Source organism: Pelophylax lessonae (assembly GCF_965119305.1).
Source record: "Pelophylax lessonae genome assembly, chromosome: 3".
Classification (NCBI taxonomy): Eukaryota; Metazoa; Chordata; class Amphibia; order Anura; family Ranidae; genus Pelophylax; species Pelophylax lessonae.
Window position 1 is genome coordinate 334,589,542 of NC_138770.1, and position 26,482 is coordinate 334,616,023.

Genomic DNA, 26,482 nt, shown 5'->3' on the forward strand with positions numbered 1-26,482 from the left:
TTATCACCAGAAAGCCGACCGCCGGCTCTATAAATATTACCAAGGTGATGCCTCTAGCTGTAGGCATTATCGTGATACAACCACTTCTTCAAGCCGATGTACAGGTACGTCGGTTTGCGGGAAGTGGTTAAAGGACATGAAGCGCCAAATCTCTTTTGGCCCTACTTCTTCTGTGAGTCACAAGAGTCACTTAGTTCTGCACTTCTGTGCCCTCTGTCGGCTGATGTTACTCAGCCGGTCGAGACTCTGTAGGGATCCCAACTTTAATGTCAGGATCTACCCAGATGCCTGAACAGCAGCTGGCTCAGCCTCTCAGTATGCTACTGAGAGGCTGAGCCAACTGCTCCTGCCCCTACATACTCTGGCGCTCCAGTGAGTGCTGGATGAGCAGAGCATAGAGCCAGAAACTGACAGTCACTAGCTCTCTGCTCACTGAAGACCAAAAACTGAGCGATTAGCGGTCTCTGATCTCAGCAGTGGCGGCCCATCCATATGGGGCGCAGGGGCGCCGCCCCCCTAGTCTATGCGCCCGGCCCCTAATCTACAAGCAGGGCGCCAGACGCATTGATTTCAATGGGTTTTTTTTTTTTAAGCACATAATTAGAGCCTGAGGTTTTAATTGGCTTCAAAGAAGAAGGGTGGGCTCGGGGGGCAGAGCTCTGGGCCCTGAGCCCACCCAGTTGTGTGACAATAGAAAATTAATATTCGCTATAGTCCTCCTGATTCTCCTCCCAACCAATCAGGAAGTGAGTCTTAGGACTCCCAGACAATTTCGGTCTCATGACCTACTTTCTGTTTGGCCGGGAGGAGAAGCAACGTCCCCAAAACAAGGAGAACCTGGAGTGCGGAGCAGCAGCCCTACCTTGGATCCTTGTCATCTGCCTCCTAAGGAAAGGAGGCATCTGAACGCCGCTATCCCATCCGTCTCGCCGGGGGTTGGCATTGGTTTGCCGCCCCCCCCCCTAAAATATCGAGCACCAGCCGCCACTGGTTCTCAGGCTTAGAGGTGGGAGGGGACAGAAGCAGCATTGAACTGATTCTGCATCCACCTAGGTGAGTATGAAGGTTTGTTTGTTTTTTTACATCCCACTCGTCTCTTTTCTCTTTTACCAGACATACAGCACAATCTGGACCTCCCTGCAGAATAAACTGTAGTTACCTGCCATACAGACTGGTCCCAGATGCAGCAATCCAGTCATTGGCCAATATGGAAATAGCAGAGTCACCCCTATGCTTTTTTTTTTTTTTTTTTTTTTTTAAAGCCCGTAGCGTGTGAAACACACTCAAAAGACTTCACCCGGTGCATAAAAAAGTGCACACACACAAACGTGAGGAACACAAAAAATGCACAGGGTGTGCAAACAAACGGTCTTCCCTCCGAAGAGGTAGGACCCGAACCTCGATCCCCCGGGGCGCAAGACTCCTGACAGGGATTTAAGGTACTCATGGTCTGTCTGGCCGAAACCAGACTGACCCCGTTCTTCAGGGGGACTGCCGAATCAGCCCCCACCGAGTACTAAGTGGGGCTCCCCCGAAGGGAGACCCCATGAGAGAGGGCAGACCAAGCCAAAAGGCCATATCCACCCCCTCCCAAGACTCAAGGTAGGGCCCGAGGACCCACACCCTACAAGTCGTGCAAGTGAAAAAAGGTGATAGAAAGTGACAAACTACAAAGAAAAAGCACACACAAACAAAAAGGTGGGGGAGGGGAAGTGGAGAGGTGAATTAGTGCCCTTGTGAAAATACAAGGGCAGGCCTTCCGGCCGGAATAAAAATTCCTCTGGTCGAAGCCAAAAGGCCTTGCCCAAGAGGCAGGTGCTTAAAAAAGTGTGCGTAGGTGCAGTGACCATGGTGCCGAAAAACTCAAGGCGAGCTGCCCCTCACCAGTGAGAATTAAGGCACCCCTGGGCTGCCACCCCAGGGGCACATACACTACGGGCTTTCTCTACCCCAGCCCAAAGGCCAGACCGAGTGTAGCCCTATCCTACCAGGAGGCATCAGAACATTGGACAGCTTAGGGAGAACCTACCTTCAACTGGGGACAAGCCTTTTGCAAGGCCAGATTCAACCCAGGAGGAAAGGCTCCCCCACCGCCACCGCCGTTCCTTACCAATCACATCCAGGAGCAGTACTAACTGGCCACGGAACCAATCCAGTTTTCTCGCTCCCTTCAAACTGGTAGGGGCGGACCCATTCAAATCAGGAAGGCATTGGAACCCTCCGGCTTTCTCTGGTTTGGCCTACTCCGGTCCTCCAGTTACGCCCAGAGCGCCCCGGTTAACTTCGGCCACCACCGATACTAACCTTCAGGTTCCATTCCAACACTGATAAGAACAGATACTACACTTGATCTTAGCCAAAAGGCCGAGAAGTCACCCCTATGCTTTTTCCTTACATAAGCATGTTAGACTGACAGCCCTGATTGTTTCACAATGCTGACTCTACCCTCCTCAGTATGATGGCTGCTTTGCAGGAAGTTACAGGAGAGCATTATCAACAATGATTAAAATCCTTGTGCTAGTTTTATATAGTAGTACATTGACTTTAGTAGGGGGGCATTGACTTTAACCTGGTTCAATTGTGTTTTTTAATATGCGCGGAGTTTAACTTTAAAAGAACCTGAGAATATTAATAGGGTCTGGTGGCTCATACATTTCTCGTGCTGTTGGAACTAAATAGACACTAAAATGTGGCCTCGGGGGGAAATCTCCCATATTACCTTTTTGGTAAAATGTATATCATTTTATATAACTAAACAAAATTAATAAAATACATTTAAAGCAGTATTAAACACAAAACAAAAAAGATAATATACTGCAACTTACCAATTATAAGATGTTGTTGCATTACTTTTCTTTTTTTTAGGCTTTTTTCCCTCTCTTTTTCCCTAGTGATCTGACCAGTACCACATCCCCTGTATTAGAGTGCCCCCACTCTGGATAAATGAGAACAGGGTGCACCTTTAGACAGCAGCATTGTCAGTCTTAGAGGAAGGGGAGTGTCAAATGTACTAGCGGATTCAAATACACTAACAAACACTGCATTTGCGACCTGCGTCTGGGGAGTCATTAAGATTGCACTGACACCCGCTGCAGCTCGCAAGGGCAGTTAGATTTGAATGTGGTGCAGGAAAGCAAACAGATCACAGGGTTTTCCACACCGCATTAGTGTGAACTTAGGCTTACTGAAAAGATCACCAAATGAAAATAGAAGAACGAAAGCCCAAAAAAGAAAACCAATGCAGACATCACATCTATGAATTGGGAAGCTTCAATAAAATAAAGATGTTGCTTTTGGGTTGATTACTACTTTAAAGTGGCTCTTCAGTCATTGTTTCACCTTTCCATCTATTAAATCCTTTGTTCTTGTTGTTTTCCCTTTGGATAGTAAAACATTTTTTTTTCTGCCAGTAAATACCGTTTACAGGCCACTTCCTCTTTCTTGTCTGGTAATTAGCCTAGGCTAATGACATCAAGCACAGCTCACTCTCCTGAGAGTTTGCCAGCAAGGGAGGAGGGGTGAGTCATAGGAGAGCCAATGAGAGCTGCAGAGCTATAGGGAGGGGGCTGTATGAGGGCGGAGATAACAGGAGACTGCAGAGATCCATGTGTATTCATCCAGAGAGGAGAAATGTGCAGGCAAGTAGTGACACAAGTGTGTCTGTATATATGTGTGTGTCTGGTTATATGTGTATGTGTGTGTGTCTGTGTAAATCCAGGAAGTGAACAAGCAGCAGCTTCAGCTGCCCACAGTTAAAATGGCTGCAGCCAAACTTAGTGGAGGTAGATTTCTGCAGCATGTTTGGCAAGTACAGAATCGCAGTATATATAAAATAATATGCAAAGTGATTGGAGGGAAGCTTCAGAACGGCAAAGATGTTTTTATTACAAATTATGTAAGCAGACTGTAGTTCCTCTTTAGGTAAGAAATATCAAGACTATTAAAAGGAGCTCTACACTTTCATATCATAACATAAACATACTAATACATACTGAATGTAGGATACTGCCATGTCAACCTGCTAAAAACTGTTTCAATGCACCCCAAGTACCAATATATTTCTGTTGGACCACTGCTGTCAATTGATTATAATTTTGTGATACCTAAAATGGGCGTTTTCAGTATAACCCAAAGTATATAACATCTAACCTGAATGCAAGGCAGTATTTAACCACTTAACGTCTATCCACGTAGACCTACGTCGGCTGACTTTGCGTGGTTATACCGGGACGATGCCTCTAGCTAGAGGCATCATCCTGGTACCGTTGTTTGAAGCCGACGGTCGGCTTTCCGTCCGTAATGACTGATGCGGCTCGGGAGCCGCTCGATCGTTACCCCTGGGGGTGGGAGGGGACGTCCCCCCCCTCCCGCCGCCTTCCGTGGTGGGGCGGGAGCCCCGAGCACCCAGCCGGCACGTCCGCCGGCTGGATGGAGTCCCGATGAATGCCGGAAACGGCATCGATCGGGTCTCCGATGACGTAACCCGGAGGCGGTGTCCATGACGTCCCTTCCGGGTTACTGTGCTGCAAAAGGCGGCAGTTTTGAAAAACGGCTGTATGCAAAAATGCCGTTTTCGGCGTTTTGCATACAGGGAAGTGTAGTGGAGGGGTCTAGGGTCTTTTAGACCCTCGATCCCTCCATAAAGTGTACCTGTCACTACATATTGGTGTCACAAGGGATGTTTACATTGCTTGTGACAGCAATAAAAGTGATTAGATTTTGTAAACCTGTAATAAAGTTAAAAAAAAAAGAAAAAATAAATAGGAAAAAAAAAAATGTAGCCGCCCCCGTCACCGTTAGCTCGCGCACAAAAAAAACGTATACGCAAGTCGAGCCGCGAATGAAATCGCTGTTCAAACCACACATGTGAGGTATCGCCGCGATCGCCAGAGCATGGGCAATAATTTTAAAAAAAGAGCTACACTCTAACTCTAAACTGGTAACCGTTAAATAAATTTAAAGCGTAGCAGATTGAGATCTCTTTTGACCGTAGTTTGTCGCCATCCCATGGGGGGGCGCAATTTTAAACCGTAACATGTTGGGTATCTATTTACTCGGCGTGACATCATCTTTCACAATATACAAAAAAAATGGGCTAACTTTACTGTTTAGTATTTTTTAAATGCAGTGAAATGTGATTTTTCAAATTTTTCCCAAAAAAATGGCGTTTTAAAGACCGCTGCGCAAATACCGCGTGACAAAATTTTTGCAATGACCGATATTTTATTCTCCAGAGTCTTTGCTAAAAAAATATATATAATGTTTGGGGGTTTTAAGTAGTTTTCTAGCAAAAAATACTGATTTAAACTTGTAAACAAAAAGTGTCAAAAATAGGCTTAGTGGTAAAGTGGTTAAATCTAGATTATTGTAAAATGTTTGAACACACACATAAGTAAAAATAAAAAAAAACCCTGGGAAGAAGCTGAAATTCAATCTAACACTTTATTACACAAGACATCCTTGAAACACATCACTCGCTGTTGAAACTGTTAGCAGCGTGTTTTAGTGACAAGTGAACCTAAGATACATGGTACCAGTCACTGCAAACCTAAAGAGATATTAGTACTGTTATGGGGGCACACCTACCCCCTTATCATCATCCTCCACATCCTCATGCTGCTCAACCTCACATGCGTCTGATGAACTCACCAACCGCAAGGTCTTCAAAAAATCTCGTTCTCTTGGCTAATGAACACAACAGACAGAAAGAGAAGCAAAGCAGAAACACAAGACAGACCACAAATGAAGAGAAAAGTATGAAAAGAACATAATGAAGAGGAGGTATACAAGGCAAAAGAAGGAATGATCACCAAAACAAAACAGTAATGAACATCTGAGGAACACCAAAGGAGCTTTAGAGATTTGGTGCCAGAGGGGCAGATTATATACACAGACTCCAAATGGCTTCTTACTTTCTTATGACCCAAGAAAATTACAACCACATCTAGCAAAACATTCTTGTATTAGATGGCATATGATGACTCTAAATATTATAATATATGCTAGATTCTATTAAAAATAATAATATAATAATTCATATATAAATAGGTATTTTTATACAAATGTACTACCTAGTCTTTATTTGAGATATAACTAGGTGACAGCCTAGCTATTACTCTTAAGCTGGCCATAGACAGTTCGACTCTCATTCGGTTCAACGGGGATTGGCCAAGATTCGAACAAAGTATGGGCAGGCTGGATGTACCCAAGTTGATTGATCAATCAGCTTGGGTACAACCAGCCTGCTGGATTTTACATGTGGCTGTTATAAAACAATGGCTCCGCAGGAGGGATTCCCCTGTCAACACTGTCTTTGTTGATGGGGGAATCAAGAGATTTTTTTTCCTGCAACTTGAGGCTGCAGGGAAAAAAAAATTTCTCTGTCTATTGCCAGCCGTAATCACCAACAGTATGTCTGCATTAGCATCCTAAAGCTGAACTCTAGGTATGAGTTTTTGCATAGTTACATTTGTCTAGTTTTGACCAATGTCAGGATGCATATCTCATTACCAAGTAATTGCCTGCATAGGTTGCAAATTAGTGTAGTAGTTGCTATTTCTACAGTGATGGCAGCAATGTTTTGGGTCCTTTGCCAAGCAGCTTCCCTTTCGCTTATTAAACACAGGGGGTTTGTTGACTCTGCACCATGGCCATTTACAGAACACTTTGTATTGTTTTTTTAATGAATAAAAAGCATTCTCTAAATGAACGAGGTGTGGAGGCAGGGCAGTGAGGTCACAATCTCCACCTCTTCCAATCAGAGAACGGCTTGTATTAATTGAAATAAAAAAAAAAAAATACAAGGCGTTTTGTGACAGGCAACAGTGCCCTGCAAGCGACCCCTTGTGGAAGCCACTTGCCAAAGAATCCCGAAAATCATTGCTATCGCTGTAATAACTCTGACTACTAAAGTGGTTTACAGCTTCACACAGCGATTGCACATGTATGAGATATGCATATTTACACAGGGCCAGGCTGGACCAATGTAACTATGCAATAAAACTGATACCTAGAGTTTGGCTTTAATGCTAACAGCAGATCTACATGTCCATTAAATCAACTATAGGTACACAGGTGTAAGCATTTAGGGGCAAGTACATGAACATGCCCATACAGTATTTTTTTGCTATTGCTGTACTCATGTTGTTTGCACAGCCACAGTCATGATTACTGTAAAGTGGATAGAAGCCAAACACACCAATCCACTTGATAGTGACTACGCAATTAAGAAGTGTTGCATAAAACTTGCTTTTCAGGACAAAAGCTTGTCTTAAGGCAGCCATTATTTTTTTAAGTAAAATTCAAATGTGTCATTAGGGGGTTCTGAAGTTATGGGGGTACTTTTATGGAGCTTTTGTAGAACATATAAAATAGCCAATTCATGTATACAAAAACATTATCATATAAGGAACAATAAAAATCTTTTGTGTGTGGATATCCTAATAGGGGCCCAAGAATGGGCTTTTTTATGACTGTAATTTACAAATGTGTCTAGCCGGGGCCAAAGCACCGATTTTTCAAAAGTTTGATGAATATTCTTAAGCTTGTCTATTGCCATTACTTCAGAGATAATCTGATTATGTTAAAATTGGTAATGGGGCTTAAGCTGGCCATAGACCGACCAAGATTCAAGCCATGTATGTGCAGGCTGAATGTACCCAACTAGATCGATCGAGCATCTTGAGTACAACCAGCCTGTCAGATCTTACATGCGATTATTGCTAGAGGCTGTTATAGCAGCTAGCAATAATCACTGTGTTCTCCCGTCAGGGACGGCTTCCCCCCACCGGGAGAAAACAATGGCTCCGTGGGAGGGATTCCCTAATCAACACTAACTGTGTTGATGGGCAAACCAAGAGATTTTCTTTCCTGTAAGGACACTTGTGCGACTTGTCATGCGATTTGGGACTGCAAAATCGCATGAAAAGTCGTTCTCCATTATTTCCAATGAGCCCCACTCATATCTGCATGACTTGAAGTCGCACCGACTCCAAAGTAATCCCTGCACTACTTTTGGCATGATTTTGATGCGTTCTGAGGAAAAGACATTATAAGCCCACTGAAACTCGCATCAAAATCGCTGCAACAAAGTCACATCAAAATCGCAGTAAAATTGTGCGACTTTGAAGTTGCACAAGTGTGAAAGGGGCCTAGCTCGTGATTGCAGGAGAGAAAATCGCTTCCGTCTATGGCCAGCTTTACAAATATATGGCACATAGATTACTTTACAGTCAAAAAGCAAATTGTTACTTTGTGCCTATCTTATAATTTACTTTACATTTAAATAAAGGAAAAAAGCTTCTGACTGGAATAAATCCAGCCAAGAAGATATCAAATATTCCTGTCCTGAAGGAATTAAATACAGTAAATCTGGTATTACATTTTCTTTATAACAAGCGAAAAGCTTCATCACTTTACAAAAATACTGAGAAGCAACCGACAAAACACCATCTAGCACCAAAACCTTCACTGTAACAATTGTTTGGGACAATTAATGAGAACACATTATTACATGGAATATGATTCAGAGTATTAGATATAGCGAGGAAATGCAACAAATTGCAAGGGTTGCAAGGATATGTAACATTAACCTACATAAAAAGAATGGTAGGATAAATGTTTTACAATCTCCGTACAATACAGGTGCTTTAGTTGTTCTTGTATTATTTTCAGAGAATACAATGGATTATAAAGGAGATCTTACCAGGGTATCTCCAGAGAGAACTTCTAAAAGAGATATTAGGTTATGCCCATCGCGTAAATCTTCATATAGGTCACCCACATGTTTCCGTACCTGCACAAAGAGAAAAAAAATCTTTAGGGGTAATTCAATGAAATTCATTCAATTTACTGATTACGCAATGGATTCCATTTTCTTGCTACAATTCATTCAACCATCGCATGCATTTATGAAGCTCAAAAACAATATTCATTTTTTATTCTATTACCTGTCATTGTATTAGCTTGATATGGCTCTTTTTTACTAGCTTTACACTAGAGAAACAAAAACTGGAAAGCACACGAGCCATAAAAAAGAAGGAAGAAAAGTAACAATGAAGTAGGTTAGGTGGATGGCTGCAAGTTGAAGGACATTGCAAATTAGAGCTCACATATACCCTGCTCATGTACGCAAAATAAACCCTAACTAGGTGTTGGTCCATCAAGTGTATGTTCAGGCAACGCTGTTTAGTTTTGGATAGAGTGGGGAAGGATTAAAACCCCCTTTTCAGGATTTTCCTGCTACCCGGGGCTCTGTGATCCTTTCCTAACTTTGCTATTTAGTAAATCATAGACCAGAACAAGCTTGGGCACATCAGAACCCCTTAAAATAAACCCCTGCTAAGAAAAACCTCATTCTGAAAATGATAACTGTAATACTGATACCCTGGTTAAAAAAAAAAATGAGTCACTGATCTATAATAGTCATTCCTATCAGAAAATTCTGTGAGAAGTCCTTATTAGTATACTTGTGTCAGTGACTCAAAGTTTTAATGTCAAAGGGTTAGCCAGACAACTAGCATTTTCAGAATGAGACATCAGCAAAGCCATCAGCTCTCTGGTAAGGATTCCTTTAAAGCAGGTGTAGGCAAACTCTGAGAGGTGGAGATCTAAATGAACAATATAAAAGAGATCAAAGATAACCGGGGAAGCCGGCAGGGGTGGGGGAACCTGGAAAACACACAGGGGGCCCAGGCAGTATAAGGAAAGGAAACCTGGACAGGAGGACTGGCAGGAGAGGCATTCACTGGAACCGATCCCCTGTACTTTCCTCCTGCACCAGTGGGAGGGAGAGATGGAGAAGCCAGATTCCAGCTGCTGCAGGAGGAAAATACAGGGGATCAGTTGCAGAAAATGCCACCCTGGCTCTTGTCCAATTTCCAGGGGTTGACAAGGAAGAGATGAAATCTACCTGTCAACTGACTCGAATCGACAGGTCGCTGACCCCCACTTTAAAGTTTTAATCGTCCCAAAACTGACACAACTAATCAACTATGGGCAGACACTAGTTAAACAACTACCAATGGCCTGGGATTTCAGCAAGTCTAATGACAACTGTACCATACTTTGCTTTTCCTTTTGTTTTAATGTTTTAATAGCAAAAAAAGTTCCTCTTATGATGTTTGTGACAGTTGGACAGATCTAAGAACTAGGGTATAAGATCGCACTTCCAGAATACCCCATAATAACCCTGCAGGTGATTCAATGCATCGCTAAAGCCAAGATTGAAATAACATTTTAGTGGACTTGTAAAATCTCCAAAAGTTTGCAGTTATATCCACATACCTCAATGTGGATTTATTGTGATGAAACAAGCTATGTCCCCACCACCCTCCACCCAAAAAAAGAATATTGTGAGCAAAGTTCTTTACTGAGTATAAGATAACAACTGTGTTTGATGAATGCATTATTCAGCACATACAGAAACAGAGCTGCCTTTTCACACAGTGCTGAAATATAAAAGGATGGACAATCCAATCCCATTTTTCTCTACAGTAAACTGTGTTATAATTTATCTGAAGTCTGCATACAAGAACAGGCTATTTTTTTTCACATTTCTACAAACTCTATAAGTTTTATTTTTTTTTATTTTTATGGTGTGTGTGTGAGAAAATGTGTCTTTTTTCCAATGCCGCAATACTATTCTATATATATATTACACATATTACACACAACTGCTCAAAAAAAAGGAACACTTTGAAAACACATCAGATCTCAATGTAGAAAAATCTCATGCTGGTTATCTATACTGATATGGACTGGGTAATGTGTTAGGGAAGGAAAGGATGCCACATCATTTGATGGAAATGAAAATGATCAACTTACAGAGGGCTGAATTCAAAGACACACCGAAAGACAAAGTGAAAAATTGATGCAGCAGCCTAGTCCATTTTGCTGAAGTTTTATTACAGCAACTCAAATGGTACTCAGTAGTTTGTATGGCCCCCACATGCTTGAATGCATGCCTGACATCGCCGGGGCATGCTCCTAATGAGACGACAGATGGTGTCCTGGGGTATTTCCTCCCAGATCTGCATCAGAGCATCACTGAGCTCCTGAACAGACTGAAGTGCAACCTGGCAGCGTCAAATGGACCAAAACATAATTTCCCAGAGGTGTTCTATTGGATTTAGGTCAGGCCAGTGTGGGGGCCAATCAATGGTATCAATTCCTTCATCCTCCAGGAACTGGCTGCATACTCTCGCCACATATGGACAGGAATTGTCCTGCACCAGGAGGAAGCCAGGACCCCCTGCATCAACATAGGGCCTGACAATGGGTCCAAAGATTTAATCCCGATACCTAATGGCAGTCAGGGTGCCATTGTCTAGCCTGTAGAGGTCTGTGCGTCCCTCCATGGATATGCCTCCCCAGACCATCACTGATCCACCTCCAAACCGGTCATGCTGAACGATGTTACAGGCAGCATAACTTACTCCACAGCTTCTCCAGACCCTTTCATGTCTGTCACATGTGCTCTGGGTGAACCTGCTCTCATCTGTGAAAAAGCACAGGGTGCCAGTAGTAGACCTGCCAATTCTGATGTTCAATGGCAAATGCCAATCAAGCTCCACGGTGCCAGGCAGTGAGCACAGGGCCCACTAGAGGACATCAGGCCACCCTCATGAAGTCTGTTGCTGATTGTTTTTTCAGAGACCTTCACACCAGTGGCCTGCTGGGGGTCATTTTATAGGGCTCTGGCAGTGCTCATTCTGTTCCTCCGTGCACAAAGGAGCAGATACCGGTCCTGCTGATAGGTACGGACCTTCTACAGCCCTGTCCAGCTCTCCTAGCGTAATTGCCTGTCTTCTGGAATCTCCTCCATACACTTGAGACTGGGAGACACAGCAAACCCTCTGGCAATGGCACGTATTGCTGTACCATCCTGGAGGAGTTGAACTGCTCATGCAACCACTATAGGGTCCAGGTATCGCCTCCAGTGTTGCCAACCTCCCGGAGGGAAATTTACTGGAAAAACGTCCAAAATTTACGGAGGGCACCAATTTTTTACTGGCATTGCAAAAATGTACATAAACAGGCTGTTTTCAGTGCTAAACCATGCAAATATCAATACTTAAACTATAAACATGTAGATAGTGCTATTAGCAATGTGTTTAGGTTAAAAAAAAGTCAAAAACCATATTTCTCCATTAACATGGAGAGGTGAAGGGGGCACAGGAGCAGGACACTGATGTCCTCTGCCCCCGGGCCCTGACTCCTCTCTCTACTACTCCAGTCTGCAGTGCGCTGCTAGCTGTCGGACTCGGGGGGGGGGGGGGGGGGTGAGAAAGAAAACCAACGGAGCTTCCCCTTTTTAGGTGGAGCTCTGCTTTAAATAACTGTTGGTTGCAAGTTGAGGTAGTACATCCACTGGAAAATAAAGAACTGTCCATTGCATTACAATTAGTGGTGCTACAATTGGCTGTGCTATTCCCCCTAGTGGTGCTGCCCATACCTTGGATCAGAAAGGTCCATATTTAGAGTCCAATTATCTGGCAGCCCATAATCAATCGAGTCCCAATAAAGGTTGACACTGCCAGTTAAACGGTTACATACTTTAATCACTAATATGCTCACAACTTTCTTCCCATGGTGGACTGCACCATAAGGAATGATTGCAGAGTGCCAGCCACACATTGCCCCCAACGATTGCAGAGTGCCAGAACACAGCATTGCCCCCAATGATTGCAGAGTGCCAGAACACAGCATTGCCCCCAATGATTGCAGAGTGCCAGCCACACATTGCCCCCAATGATTGCAGAGTGCCAGCCACACATTGCCCCCAATGATTGCAGAGTGCCAGCCACACATTGCCCCCAATGATTGCAGACTGAGTGCCAGCCACACATTGCCCCTAATGACTGCAGAGTGCCAGCCACACATTGCCCCCAATGATTGCAGAGTGCCAGCCACACATTGCCCTCAATGATTGCAGAGTGCCAGCCACACATTGCCCCCAATGATTGCAGAGTGCCAGCCACACATTGCCCCCAATGATTGCAGAGTGCCAGCCACACATTGCCCCCAATGATTGCAGACTGAGTGCCAGCCACACATTGCCCCCAATGATTGCAGAGTGCCAGCCACAGCATTGCCCCCAATGATTGCAGAGTGCCAGCCACACATTGCCCCCAATGATTGCAGAGTGCCAGCCACAGCATTGCCCCCAATGATTGCAGAGTGCCAGCCACACATTGCCCCCAATGATTGCAGACTGAGTGCCAGCCACACATTGCCCCTAATGATTGCAGAGTGCCAGCCACACATTGCCCCCAATGATTGCAGACTGAGTGCCAGCCACACATTGCCCCCAATGATTGCAGACTGAGTGCCAGCCACACATTGCCCCTAATGACTGCAGAGTGCCAGCCACACATTGCCCCTAATGACTGCAGAGGGCCAGCCACACATTGCCCCTAATGACTGCAGAGTGCCAGCCACACATTGCCCCTAATGACTGCAGAGTGCCAGCCACACATGCCCCTAATGACTGCAGAGTGCCAGCCACACATTGCCCCTAATGAATGCAGAGTGCCAGCCACACATTGCCCCTAATGACTGCAGAGTGCCAGCCACACATTGCCCCTAATGACTGCAGAGTTCCAGCCACACATTGCCCCTAATGACTGCAGAGTGCCAGCCACACATGCCCCTAATGACTGCAGAGTGCCAGCCACACATTGCCCCTAATGAATGCAGAGTGCCAGCCACACATTGCCCCTAATGACTGCAGAGTGCCAGCCACACATTGCCCTCAATGATTGCAGAGTGCCAGCCATCCCCCCGCACTTACCTCTCTCTCGCAGCTTCTCTTCGTCCCCGGCTCCCCGCGTCTCCGAGTCTTTAGTCCTCCCGCGGCGCCCCCTCCTCGTCCAATGGCACGGTGTTTGCCTTTCGGCCAATCAGGAAGCGGGAGGACCCGCTCCCTGATTGGCCAGGAGGAGGATCCGTGTGACAATAGCGAATTCTCATTCGCTATTGTCACAGAATGGGCGGGTCTCCACGCACAGTCCACACACTGCACGCACTCACTGTCAGCGCCAGCGGCCGGCGGGAAAACTTGAATGATGGCGGGGCGGAGGCAGGGCGGGCGCAGGCGGACCTGCTGCATTGATCTCTGCGAGAGAACTCGGAGTCAGTCGGGAATCTTCGGAACTGCGCGCTGCACATGCGCAGTTCCGACCTTGCCGCCGCCGCCGTAGATTTACTGGCACTTTTCTCCTGCTACGGGCATTTACGGGCAGGAGAAAAGTGCCCTGTTTTAACGGGCTGTCCGTAAATCTACGGGCGGTTGGCAACACTGATCGCCTCATGCTAACAGTGAAAAACAGTCAGAAAAATGAGTAGGGAAAAAAATGTCTGTGGCCTCGACCTGTAAAACTATTCATGTTTTGGAGGTTGTCTCATTGTTGCCTAGTGCACCTAGTGCAACTAGTGCACCTGTTGTTAATTTAATTTAATTGAAACAGATTAACAGCCCCCTCTGCTAATTAACTGACCAGATCAATATCCTAGGAGTTTACTTGACTTGATGCTATACTCTTATTAAAAAGCATTCCTTTCATTTTTTTGAGCAATATATATATATATATATATATATATATACACACACATGCACTATATTTTCTTCTAGGTAGCAATATCATTACATTTAGTAATGTACCAAAGTCAGGTTTTTGCTTACCAAACCATATCAGAAAAAGAAAGGAAAGGAAAGAAAAGGAAAAGAACGAGAAGAGGAAAAGGATGAGAAAAAAAAGGAAAGGGGAAGAAGAAGGAAGGGGAAGAAAAAGGAAGAGAAGAGTAGAGAATTTTGTGTTATGGGATATATTCTTCCTCTCAGAATACAAGTAACACAGCATATTTCACTGCCCTTGAATGCAACCCAGATTTTCTGTATCCATGTAAATATATCCAAGGCAGAGAGCAAACCATGAGTCAGAAGAGGAAACGCCATAGGTTAGTGATATTTTCCACTGGCAAAAGACTACAAAACTATTACAGTACACACTTACCATGAGGGTTGGGAAAGTGCAGTAACTCACAACAATGTGTAAGAAATCATCTTTTAGCTGAATAGACTTCTTTCAAGCGAAATCTTATTGGCTAATACAGGTTACAACACTACACATTCTTGTGCCTTTATGTCCTACCTAATGAACCTTTGTGGTCATTTACAATGATCAGTCAATACACAAATGTATCTCCACCACTGGTTCTACATCTGTTTGTATTCCAGATGTTACTGTACAGAAACTGGGGGTATGAGTAAGATGAAAGACAATTCTGATGTAGTAATTACATGGCAATTTCCAGCAGTCTAGATACAGCAAGGTGAACAGGTCTCACAAAACAGCCAAAGAACCCAAAGCTTTGTTCCTTCAGAAAACAGTGGCTGCTTTGAGCTATGATGCAATGTCAGCTTGCAGAACAACTAAGAGCACACATAGAACAAAAGACCTCAATATTTAGGTAAAGATGGCTTGGACCTTAAAAATAGTTTACACAGAAGCACACAGACATGAAGAAACATGTGGAGAAGCGTGCACTGGTGTGCATGACATACAGTATGTGATGGCCAGAGAAGGAAGAGCTGAGGTATGGCCAGAGACAGAGGATTTGCTATGGGCATTGTGAAGTTGATAGGTTTAGGTGTTTTAGTTTTATTTGTGTGTGGCTTTATTATTATTATTATATAAGATTTATATATTTATAACAGTTTATGCAGCACTTTACAACATGAGGGCAGACAGTACAGCAGTGTTAATTTCGTCGACTAAAACCGACTAAAACGTTTTCGTCGACTAACACAATTCAGAGGACTAAAATACGACTAAAACTAAAATGGCATTTTAGTCTTAAGACTAAAATACGACTAAAACTAAAATGGCATTTTAGTCAAAAGACTAGAACTAAAACTAAATCGAAATTTGCTGCCAAAAATTAACACTGGTGCATGCTCAAAGCATAAATAATAACATATTAGATTTTTCACTCCAGGACCAGCAGTAGTATATAAGGAGTTTGGAAATTGTAGAGAAATGCTTAAATAATGCATTACAAATTACAATTGAACTACACCCATTTGATTATAGATGACTAAAATGAGTTTTAGTCGACTAAAATGTAGGGCGTTTTAGTCGACTAAAATATACTGGAGTTTTAATCGACTAAATACGACTAAAACTAAAACACTTGCAGAAGACTAAAATGGGACTAAAACTAAAATGCCATTTTAGTCCTAAGACTAAGACTAAAACTAAATTGAAATTTGCTGCCAAAATGAACACTGCAGTACAGTTACAAGCAGGGGCGGACGTACAGGGGTCGCTAGGGCCCCCTGTATGCCTCGATAGGAGGAGCAGCAGGAGCGGCTGAGACGAAGCTTCTCGATCCTCAGCAGAAATGTCACACATTGGAAAGTGAAAGCACAGTGTGTGCTGTGCTCTCTGCCTCCCCCTACAGTGCAATACCCAGCAGGAAGAAAGCTAAGGTACAGTACTCTGCCATTTTTTAAAAGGCTTTCTCTATGTATGTGCATTTATATATGTATGTATGTATGTACAGTATCTCACAAAAGTGAGTACACCCCTCACATTTTTGTAAATATTTTATTATATCTTTTCATGTGACAACACTAAAGAAATGATACTTTGCTACAATGTAAAGTAGTGAGTGTACAGCTTGTATAACAGTGTAAATCTGCTGTCCTCTCAAAATAACTCAACATACAGCCATTAATATCTAAACTGCTGGCAACAAAAGTGAGTACACCCCCTAAGTGGAAATGTCCAAATTGGGCCCAATTAGCCATTTTCCCTCCCCAATGTCATGTGACTCCTTAGTGTTACAAGGTCTCAGGTGTGAATGGGGAGAAGATGTGTTAAATTTGGTGTTATCGCTCTCACTCTCTCATACTGGTCACTGGAAGTTCAACATGGCACCTCATGGCAAAGAACTCTCTGAGGATCTGAAAAAAAGAATTGTTGCTCTACATAAAGATGGCCTAGGCAATAGGAAGATTGCCAAGACCCTGAAACTAAGCTGCAGCCCGGTGGTCAAGACTATACAGTGGTTTAACAGGACAGGTTCCACTCAGAAAAGGCTCGCCATGGTCCACCAAAGAAGTTGAGTGCACATGTTCAGCGTCATATCCAGAGGTTGTCTTTGGGAAATAGATGTATGAGTGCTGCCAGCATTGCAGCAGAGGTTGAAGGGGTGGGGGGTCAGCCTGTCAGTGCTCAGACCATACGCCGCACACTGCATCAAATTGGTCTGCATTGCTGTTGTTCCAGAAGGAAGTATCTTCTAAAGCCTGCAAACAGTTTGCTCAACACAAGCAGACTAAGGGCATGGATTACAAGAACCATGTGCTGATGAGACCAAGATAAACTTATTTGGTTCAGATGGTGTCAAGCGTATGTGATGGCAACCAGGCGAGGAGTACAAAGACAAGTGTGTCTTGCCTACAGTCAAGCATGGTGGTGGGAGTGTCATGATCTGGGGCTGCATGAGTGCTGTCGGCACTGGGGAGCTACAGTTCATTGAGGGAATCCTGAATGCCAACATGTACTGTGACATACTGAAGCAGAGCATGATCCCCTCCCTTCAGAGACTGGGCCACAGGGCAGTATTCCAACATGATAACGACCCCAAACACACCTCCAAGGCGACCACTGCCTTGCTAAAGAGGCTGAGGGTAAAGGTGATGGACTGGCCAAGCATGTCTCCACACCTAAACCCTATTGAGCATCTGTGGGACATCCTGAAACAGAAGGTGGAGGAGCGCAAGGTCTCTAACATCCACCAGCTCCGTGATGTCATCATAGAGGAGTGGAAGAGGACTCCAGTGACAACCTGTGAAGCTCTGGTGAACTTCATGCCCAAGAGGGTTAAGGCAGTGCTGGAAAATAATGGTGGCCACACAAAATATTGACACGGGGTCCAGAAAATATTTATAAAAATGTGAGGGGTGTACTCACTTCTGTGAGATACTGTATGTATGTGTGTGCACATGTGTGTGTTTATATATGTGTAAGTATTATGTGTGTGTGTGTGTGTGTGTGTGTGTGTGTGTGTGTGTGTATATATGTGCTTATATAGGAGTATGAATATGCGTGTGTATGTGCGTACATGTATGCACATTACTTTTAATCTTGACCCCCTATATGTGTACAATGAGAAGTGATTTTTTTTTTTTTACAGCTTGTTCATAGTACCAGCAAGAAAATGCTGTTCTTCTGAAAAGCAATCCATGCTCATATCGCTTTTCAGAGGCATTGGACAGGAGGTAAATGGGCAATAAGTTGCCTCCTCAGCACCTGTGTTAACCCCCTAAATGCATCATCACTATGCTGCAACTGCATGCAATGCACACAATTGCGGGGTGGTTTTAGTGCAGCCCCATTTACCTGGGGCTCACAGCATGTGTCCACCCCCAGCTGCTGCCTTTGCAGCTACAGGGTGAACAGTTTTAGGGTGGTAAAACACAGTTAAAGCATGTGATTTTACCACCCCTCAACCTCACATGTGAACAAGCCCTCGGTTCACATCTGTGCAGCTGCGTGCTGCATATAGGCAGCAAAATAATTTCAGTGGGCTGCCCCACAGAAACACAGGGAAAAAAATTCCCTTACCTATTTTCTTCTTTAATTGTGCTGCACCATAAATGCCCCATGTTTGCCAATGTATAGGGGTACATGCGTGTTTGTCTGGGTGTCAGGAACACGTGTGATTTTGCACGTGTTCCGTGACATGAGTAATGTGAACCAAGTTTTAGACTAGGGGGCCTCCAGACTAAAAATACTTTCAAGGGCGCCCTGACTGGAAAAAGATGGTAAAACACCGCCATAGAGGAACCCATCTCGCCATTTTCCTCCTGCAGATGCTGAATGCCTGGGGGAGGGAGAGGAGGAGAAGCAGGGTTGGGGAATGAAGAGATTGGTTCCTTTATATGCAGCTACCCCCACAGATCCTCCTATGCAGCTTCTTTCTGCTGCCCCCGCCCCCCCCCCCCCCATGTGCTCTCCAGCCTCCCCTGTGCTTTTTCCTGCCCCCCTCATCCCTTCAGCTCTGCAAGGTTCCCCCCTTCCCTCTCCCACCGGCTGCTGCGGGGGATCTGTCAGGATATGGCCTTTTCTAAATGGAGAGTCAGTGATCGGTATGGATCACTGACTCTCTGTCTATTCATAACTGAAACATAGTAAACTGTGCTTACAATGCTTCAGTATGTGAATGAATGGGAAGCTCTGTACAGAGCTATTCCTATCCATTTATTCTGTGCAGCAGAGGATGGAAAGCTGTGTCTCAAAGGTGGAACATCAGAGAACTGTTTAGACTCTTGATATTTCACCAAAGCCCCCCCAACAGGGCTCCTAAAAAATTGTAAAAAAAAATATTTAAAAAAATATAGTAAAAAAAAATACAGTAAAAAAATATTTAAAAAAATATTATATTGTAAAAAAAATGAATAAAACAAATGGTAGAAAAATTAAATAAAAATAAAATACTGACACCAGTGGTAGAACTACCACACAAAAATCGCACTTGGAGGGAAGGGTCATGGTTTCTTGCATCGGGGCCCTAAAGGTTTTAGTTACGCCACTGGTTACAATACAATTCAATACAGGAGGAATCAGAGGGCCCTACTTTAGCTTTGCAATAACAGGTAAGGTTCTATTAAACATTACATGATTTGTTTAAAGTAAATCTGTGCTTTGCCCATGTAGTACAAAGTAAACAGGTTTACATTATGGGTGATCCCACCAGCAGCTTGTACTTTTTGCCCCTTCACTGCCCTCACTGCCCTCTGTAACTGAGAGTAAAGACAGGTAGCTCTGTGTAAGCTCCAAGCTGGGACAAGTTTACTTCAACTCAATCATAAAGAAATATTTTGCCTGCCAAATATCATGTTTTTAGAGAACTCCATCCACACACATCTATACAACATCATTAATGGGGAAAAGTTACCTCTTCTGAAGTTGCTCAAAGCCTATCTATGGTCAAAATGTAAAATCATTCTATTAATTTCCACATTGTATTTCAAATATTTCTATCCTACTCCTCTTAATCTTAACAATCTTGAAGTTGACTTCCTTGAACTCTGTGACACGTAATCACTATGCCCTGCAAATAGGCATGGCTGTGTCACACATTTTACAGTGCCTGCCTTCTGAACTACAGAGGCGTTTCAGGAGGTGGCATCAGTACAGGAATCACAGCTTGCAGACAGCAAGGTAGCATGGGATATATAGTCCTTAAAAATTGAAAGTAAAAAGCTAAAGATAAGCTGCAAAGCATGCAGGGAATACAGGAAGTTGTGGAAAGAGATGACCAGCAGACAGTTAGCAATCACAAAACGAAAGGAAAGTTTACAAGTAAGCTTATATTGGATTGTCAAATTTACAGTGCCTGAAAAAAGTATTCATACCCCTTGAAATTTTCCACATTTTGTCATGTTACAACCAAAAACGTAAATGTATTTCCTTCGGATTTTATGTAATAGACCAACACAAAGTGGCACATAATTGTGAAGTAGAAGGAAAATGTTTTTCAAAATTGTTTACAAATAAATATCTGAAAACTGTGGCGTGCATTTTTATTCAGCCCCCTATTACTCTAATGCCCCTAAGTAAAATCTAGTGGAACCAATTGCCTTCAGAAGTCACCTAATTAGTAAATAGAGTCCCCCTGTGTGTAATTTCATGTAAATACATCTGTTCTGTGAAGCCCTCTGAGATTTGTTAGAGACTCTTTAGGGAACAAACAGAGTTATGAAGGCCAAGGAACACATCAGAATGGTCGGGGATAAAGTTGTGGAGAGATTTAAAGCAGAGTTAGGTATTACAAAAAAGATTGCAAGCTTTAAACATCTCGCGGAGCACTGCTCAGTCCATCATCCAAAAAATGGAAAGAGTATGGCACAACAGTAAACTTGCCAAGACATGGCTGTCCACCTAAACTGACAGACCGGGCAGGGAGAGCATTCATAAGAGAAGCAGCCAAGGGGCCCATGGTAACTCTGGAGAAGCTGCAGAAATCCACAGCTCAGGTGGGAGAATCTGTCCACAGGACAACTATTAGCCGTGCATTCCACAAATCTGCCCTTTATGGAAGAGTGGCAAGAAGAAAGCCATTGGTGGAAGAAAGCCATAAGAAGTCCTGTTTGCAGTTTGCGATAAGCCATGTGGGGGACACAGCAAACATGTGGAAAAAGGTGCCCTGTGAGATGAGACCAAAATGTAATTTTTTGGCCTAAAAGCAAAACGCTATGTGTGGTGGAAAACCAACACTGCACATCACCCTGAACACACCATCCCCACCTTGAAACATGGTGGTGGCAGCATTATTCAATAAAACAGAAACTTTTTACACTATGAGGAGCCAGTTTGTTTTTTGTTCCCTCTCATTGGGACCATCCTGAACACCATCCATCTCGTGGAGGAATCTTCCCGAGAGGAATATCTGGAGATCTACATCTAGGTCACGAAGACCACCAAAGTTTGCTTTGATCCCACTAGGCATATGGTAAGAGGTATCAACACCGTCTGGTGAGTGGAAATTCTTTCTACACTTTGCATGGAGGGTGTCATCAACACTATATTCAAGATATATTTTCATGACGCATCTGGCCAAATTTGCAGGAAGATTGCGCTAAGTTGAGTGATAATCATTGAAGAACTCTAGCACCTATTTCTTATTTGTGTTGCTTTTTGTTATACTGATTTCAGGGGACATTATATATATATATATATTCTATTTTGTTTTATTTATCTTTCTCTGCACCAATACTTTAGACCTTTCACTAGCACCCAAATGGTAGCATTTGATACAGTGTATTTGATCTAATATTTATAAGCATTTATGTGTTTGGTGTGTTTACATATCACATATATTTTACCTTTTGTATAAGAGCTAGTGCTGCTGACCGCAGAGAATATTCCCGCACTGCGGTAATTTATTAATGTTCTCCATAGATGTGAACAAAATACAAGGTGTTCTGTGAATGGACAAAAGCTGCGGATCTCATACAGTGAAAGAACTCTTTCCTTTTTCTGCCCTTCCTTTGCTTTTATCCGTTCACAAAAACAATGTTCTCTATAGATGTCGTCTATGGTTGGAATTATGCTTTCAAGTAAACCTGTCCCAGAGCTGGGCAATTTACACAGAGCGACCGATTAAAAAAATACATAATCCAGTGATGGTACAGGTAGATAAATAACTTATGCAAATCTCAACTTCTACCTCCTAAAAGTTTCCTACTAGAGTCACCTGCCACAAAACAAATGCATCAACAGGGGATCTGAGAAGGGAAAGTGTGGGACTAGCTTCAAAATGTGCAGGAAAAGTTCAGAGTTGTATATAAAACCTCCCTGCCTATCTCTGTAGATATACTCATCAATACATGAGACCCAACCGATCTGAACAACCTACGCCCAATTTCCCTGCTCCCCTTTTCATCCAAACTCCTCGAACGTCTAGTCTACAACCGACTGTGCGACCACCTTGCCGAGAATAGCCTCCTTGATCCCCTTCAGTCTGGATTTCGGCCTCAACACTCCACTGAAACTGCACTCCTAAAGCTGACAAACGATCTGCTAACGGCCAAAACCAATGGACACTATTCTGTACTCCTACTTCTGGACCTTTTTGCTGCCTTTGATACGGTTGACCGTCCCCTCCTCCTCAAAAAACTCCTTGCCTTTGGTCTCCGTGACTGTACTCTTCAATGGTTATCTTCCTACTTATCCAACCGCACCTTTAGCGTTACTTACAATTCTACTTCCTACTCTCCTCTTCCCTTCTCTGTTGGGGTCCCCCAAGGCTTTGTTCTTGGACCCCTCCTATTTTCAATCTACACCTCCTCTCTAGGTCAGCTGATAGCCTCCCACGGCTTCCAATACCATCTCTACGCTGACGATACCCAAATCTATCTATCCACCCCTCAGCTCTCTCCCTCAGTCTCCTCACGTATCACTAATTTACTATCAGATATATCGGTCTGGATGTCACACCACTTCCTCAAACTCAATCCATCCAAAACCAAGCTTATAATTTTTCCTCCACCGCGTGCCCCTTCCCCTGATTTCTCCGTCAATGTCAATGGCATTACTATCAGCCCATCCCGGCATGCCAAGGTCTTAGGTGTTGTCCTGGACTCTGAACTCTCCTTCAAACCCCACATCCAATCGCTGTCCAAATCTTGCCGCCTCAGCCTCCGCAACATCTCCAAAATACGCCCCTTTCTAACCAAAGACACAACAAAACTCCTAGTTCACTCCCTGGTCATCTCGCGCCTCGACTACTGCAATTCCCTTCTCGTTGGCTTACCTCTACACAGGCTATCCCCCCCTTCAATCCATCATGAATGCTGCCGCCAGACTCATCCACCTTACCAATCGCTCAGTGTCCGCTGCTCCTCTCTGTCAAGCCCTCCACTGGCTTCCGCTCACCCAACGAAAAAAAATTCAAAATACTTACAACATCTTACAAAGCAATCCCCAGCTTAGCCCCCAGCTACATCACCAGCCTCATCTCAAAATACCAACCTAATCGCTCTCTTCGTTCCTCTCAAAACCTCCTGTTTTCTAGCTCCCTCATCACCTCCTCCCATGCTCGCCTCCAGGACTTTTCCAAAGCCTCTCCAATCCTATGGAACTCCTTACCCTTATCTGTCCGATTATCTCCCACTCTATTAGATTTTAGGCGATCTCTGAAAACCCTCCTTTTCAGAGAAGCCTATCCTACCAACCCCTAACAAATGTACCTCCATTTTCTCCATCAACCCATCCCCCACGGTTATTGCCTTTTGTTTCACTTGATCCTCCCTTCTAGATTGTAAGCTCTAACGAGCAGGGCCCTCTAGTTCCTCCTGTATTGAATTGTATTGTAACTGTATTGTCTTGCCTCACATTGTAAAGCGCTGCGCAAACTGTTGGCGCTATATAAATCCTGTATAATAATAATAATAATAATATGACATATAGTTATCACTGAAAATAACATTGAGGATGGCTGAAAGTGTTCAATTTGAATTGAGTTGCAATAGGTCTATTCCTAATGCACAACTGCCTACAGCAAAACAAATCACTGTGAAAATGCAATTGTGTAGCCATTTATATTCTTAGATAATGTCATGACCTGTCATTCCACATTCTCCACATTGCTTTGTTTACATAGATACCACAATACATTCAATTTATTTACATCTGTTACTCAGCAGCCTTCTATTTAACCCCTTGGAGCCTTTTTCTGACATATGTTACCTACAAGGTAAAATGAGTATTTTTTGCTACAAAAATGACTTGGAACCCCCAAACATTATATATATATATATACATATATATATATATTTAGCAGAAACCCTAGAGAATAAAATGGCAACGCTTGCAATATTTTATGTCACTCTGTATTTGCGCAGCGGTCTTTCAAATGCAAATTTTTGGGAAGAAATACACTTTCATGAATTAAAAAAAAAAAAAAAAAGTAAAGTTAGCCCAATTTTTTGTATAATGTGAAAGATAATGTAACGCCGAGTAAATAGATATGTAACATGTCATTTAAAATTGTGCACACTCGTGGAATGGCAAAAAACGATGGTACCTAAAAATCTCCACAGGCGAAGCTTTAAAAAATGTTAACGGTTACCTGTTTAGAGTTGCAGAGGAGGTTCTGAGCTAAAATTATTTCTCTCACTCTAACGATCAGGGCGATACCTCACATGTGTGGTTTGAATATCGTTTACATATGCGGGCGCTACTTGCATATGGGTTCACTTCTGCGCGCGAGCACGGAGCGACGGTGCCCTTAAATTTTTTTATTTTCTTAATTATTTAATTATTTTTATTTTTTACACTGTCCATTTAAAAAACATTTTTTTTAGCACTTTAATTGCTGTCACAAGGAATGTAAACATCCCTTGTGACAGTAAAAGACAGTGACAGGTACTCTTTATGGAGGGATCTGGGGTCTAAAAGACCCCAAACCCCTCCCCTTCACCTAAAAGCATTCAAAACGCCAAGTTTGACTTTTTTTAATGCTGTAATTTTTTTAAAAATCTGGCATCTTTAAGGTGCCTTTTACATCAGAGACCCGATCAGAGCCGAATGCGCCTTTCTTTGGGTTTTTGGCCAGCCGGCGAACGTGCCGGCTGGTCGCCCAGGTCTCCTGGTGGGACGGGAGAGCTGGGCGAGCCGCGGAAGGCGGGGAAAGGGGGGGACGTCCCCTCCCTCTCCTTGTAATGACAATCAAGCAGCTGCTCAGCCGCATTGGTCGTCATTACAAGAAAGCCGACCATCGGCTCTGATCAACGGTACTGGGGTGATGCCTCTAGCTTCAGGCATCACTCTGGTACGACCCCCTGAAACCGAGGCTGCATATTTGCTTTCCGTCGGCTTGAACAGGTTAACCTACACCTATTATTAAATAGTATATACTGTATTGTGTAAATAAAAATCATCATGTCTAGATGTGTTTTACATGGAAATATGCTTTCAGCCTCCTTATTCAATAATAATAATTTAGAAAGCGTTGAATTATTGTGGACTAATATGTTGAAATAATGCTGCCATTGTAACACAGGGACCATGGTATGCCAAAACATTTATTATGATGTTTAGGGGTTGATTTATAAAGAATTCACATAGTCCAGTAAAAGTGCACATACATTTGTTCTGTGTGAATGGTGAAAAAATTAATGTTATCAGGCTATAACCTGTGCTTTTCTGTTGTTTATCATTTTAAATGGAAGATACCGCATTTGGCCACTAGATGTAAGTGAGTATCATAGGAATCTTCTATAATACTTAAACGCCATCTAGTGGCCACATGCAGTATTGTCCATTTAACTAAAAAAAATAAATAAATAAAATTACTGCACTCACATTTGTTAACAACAACAGAGGTAACAACTCTGGTAAGCTGGAATGCTGTTTATGAAAGACGACAACACTCGTGCGCCTGTCTGTTTTGGACTGCAACACAAGATCACTGAGCAGTGCCAGCTGCACTTTTCAGACAAGTTGGTATAGTCTGTGTGACTTCAATGATGCTAAAAAACTGCAGAGGGCTAACCACACAAGTGTCTAAGGGAAAAACTCAAGCCACTCGTAGCAGAAGAAGTGAACTGGCTGCCACAGGAAAAGTTTAGAGAGCTATAATGTTGCCATGGCAGCATGTTTCGGGGCATGTGCCCCTTTTTCAGGTCGTGAAATAGCAATATTATTGGCATGATATGCATTACCTTCAATGCTAACATTAGTTGATATATTTTTTCACAGTACAGTTTCTCATTAAAGCAGAATTGTGATCTAGCAGCTATCCGTTCTATACTCCTCTGTGGAATCATGAGATTATCACGTGTTAGCTGTTACCTGTAGTTCACCACCATTTGCTGTATGATCTTCTGCTTTTATTATATGGAATAAGGGTGATTGCATTGGAGTGCGGCCGTCCAGCATTCTTCATTTTATATGTGTTCCTGATG

The 26,482-nt window shown here is 43.2% G+C and overlaps 1 protein-coding gene across 4 annotated transcripts in view; it reads right to left on the minus strand.

Moving 5' to 3' along the window:
* Positions 1 to 26,482, minus strand: part of DST (dystonin) — a 783,726-nt gene that overhangs the window by 476,379 nt on the left and 280,865 nt on the right. For 3 of the 4 annotated variants that reach the window (XM_082250079.1, XM_082250078.1, XM_082250081.1), the window contains one exon: positions 8,705 to 8,794. In XM_082250079.1, coding sequence (XP_082106205.1) covers positions 8,705 to 8,794 — 90 coding nt within the window. Of the gene's footprint in view, positions 1 to 5,649; positions 5,686 to 8,704; positions 8,795 to 26,482 lie in introns of all 4 variants that reach the window. The other variant, XM_082250080.1, reaches the window with a different exon arrangement.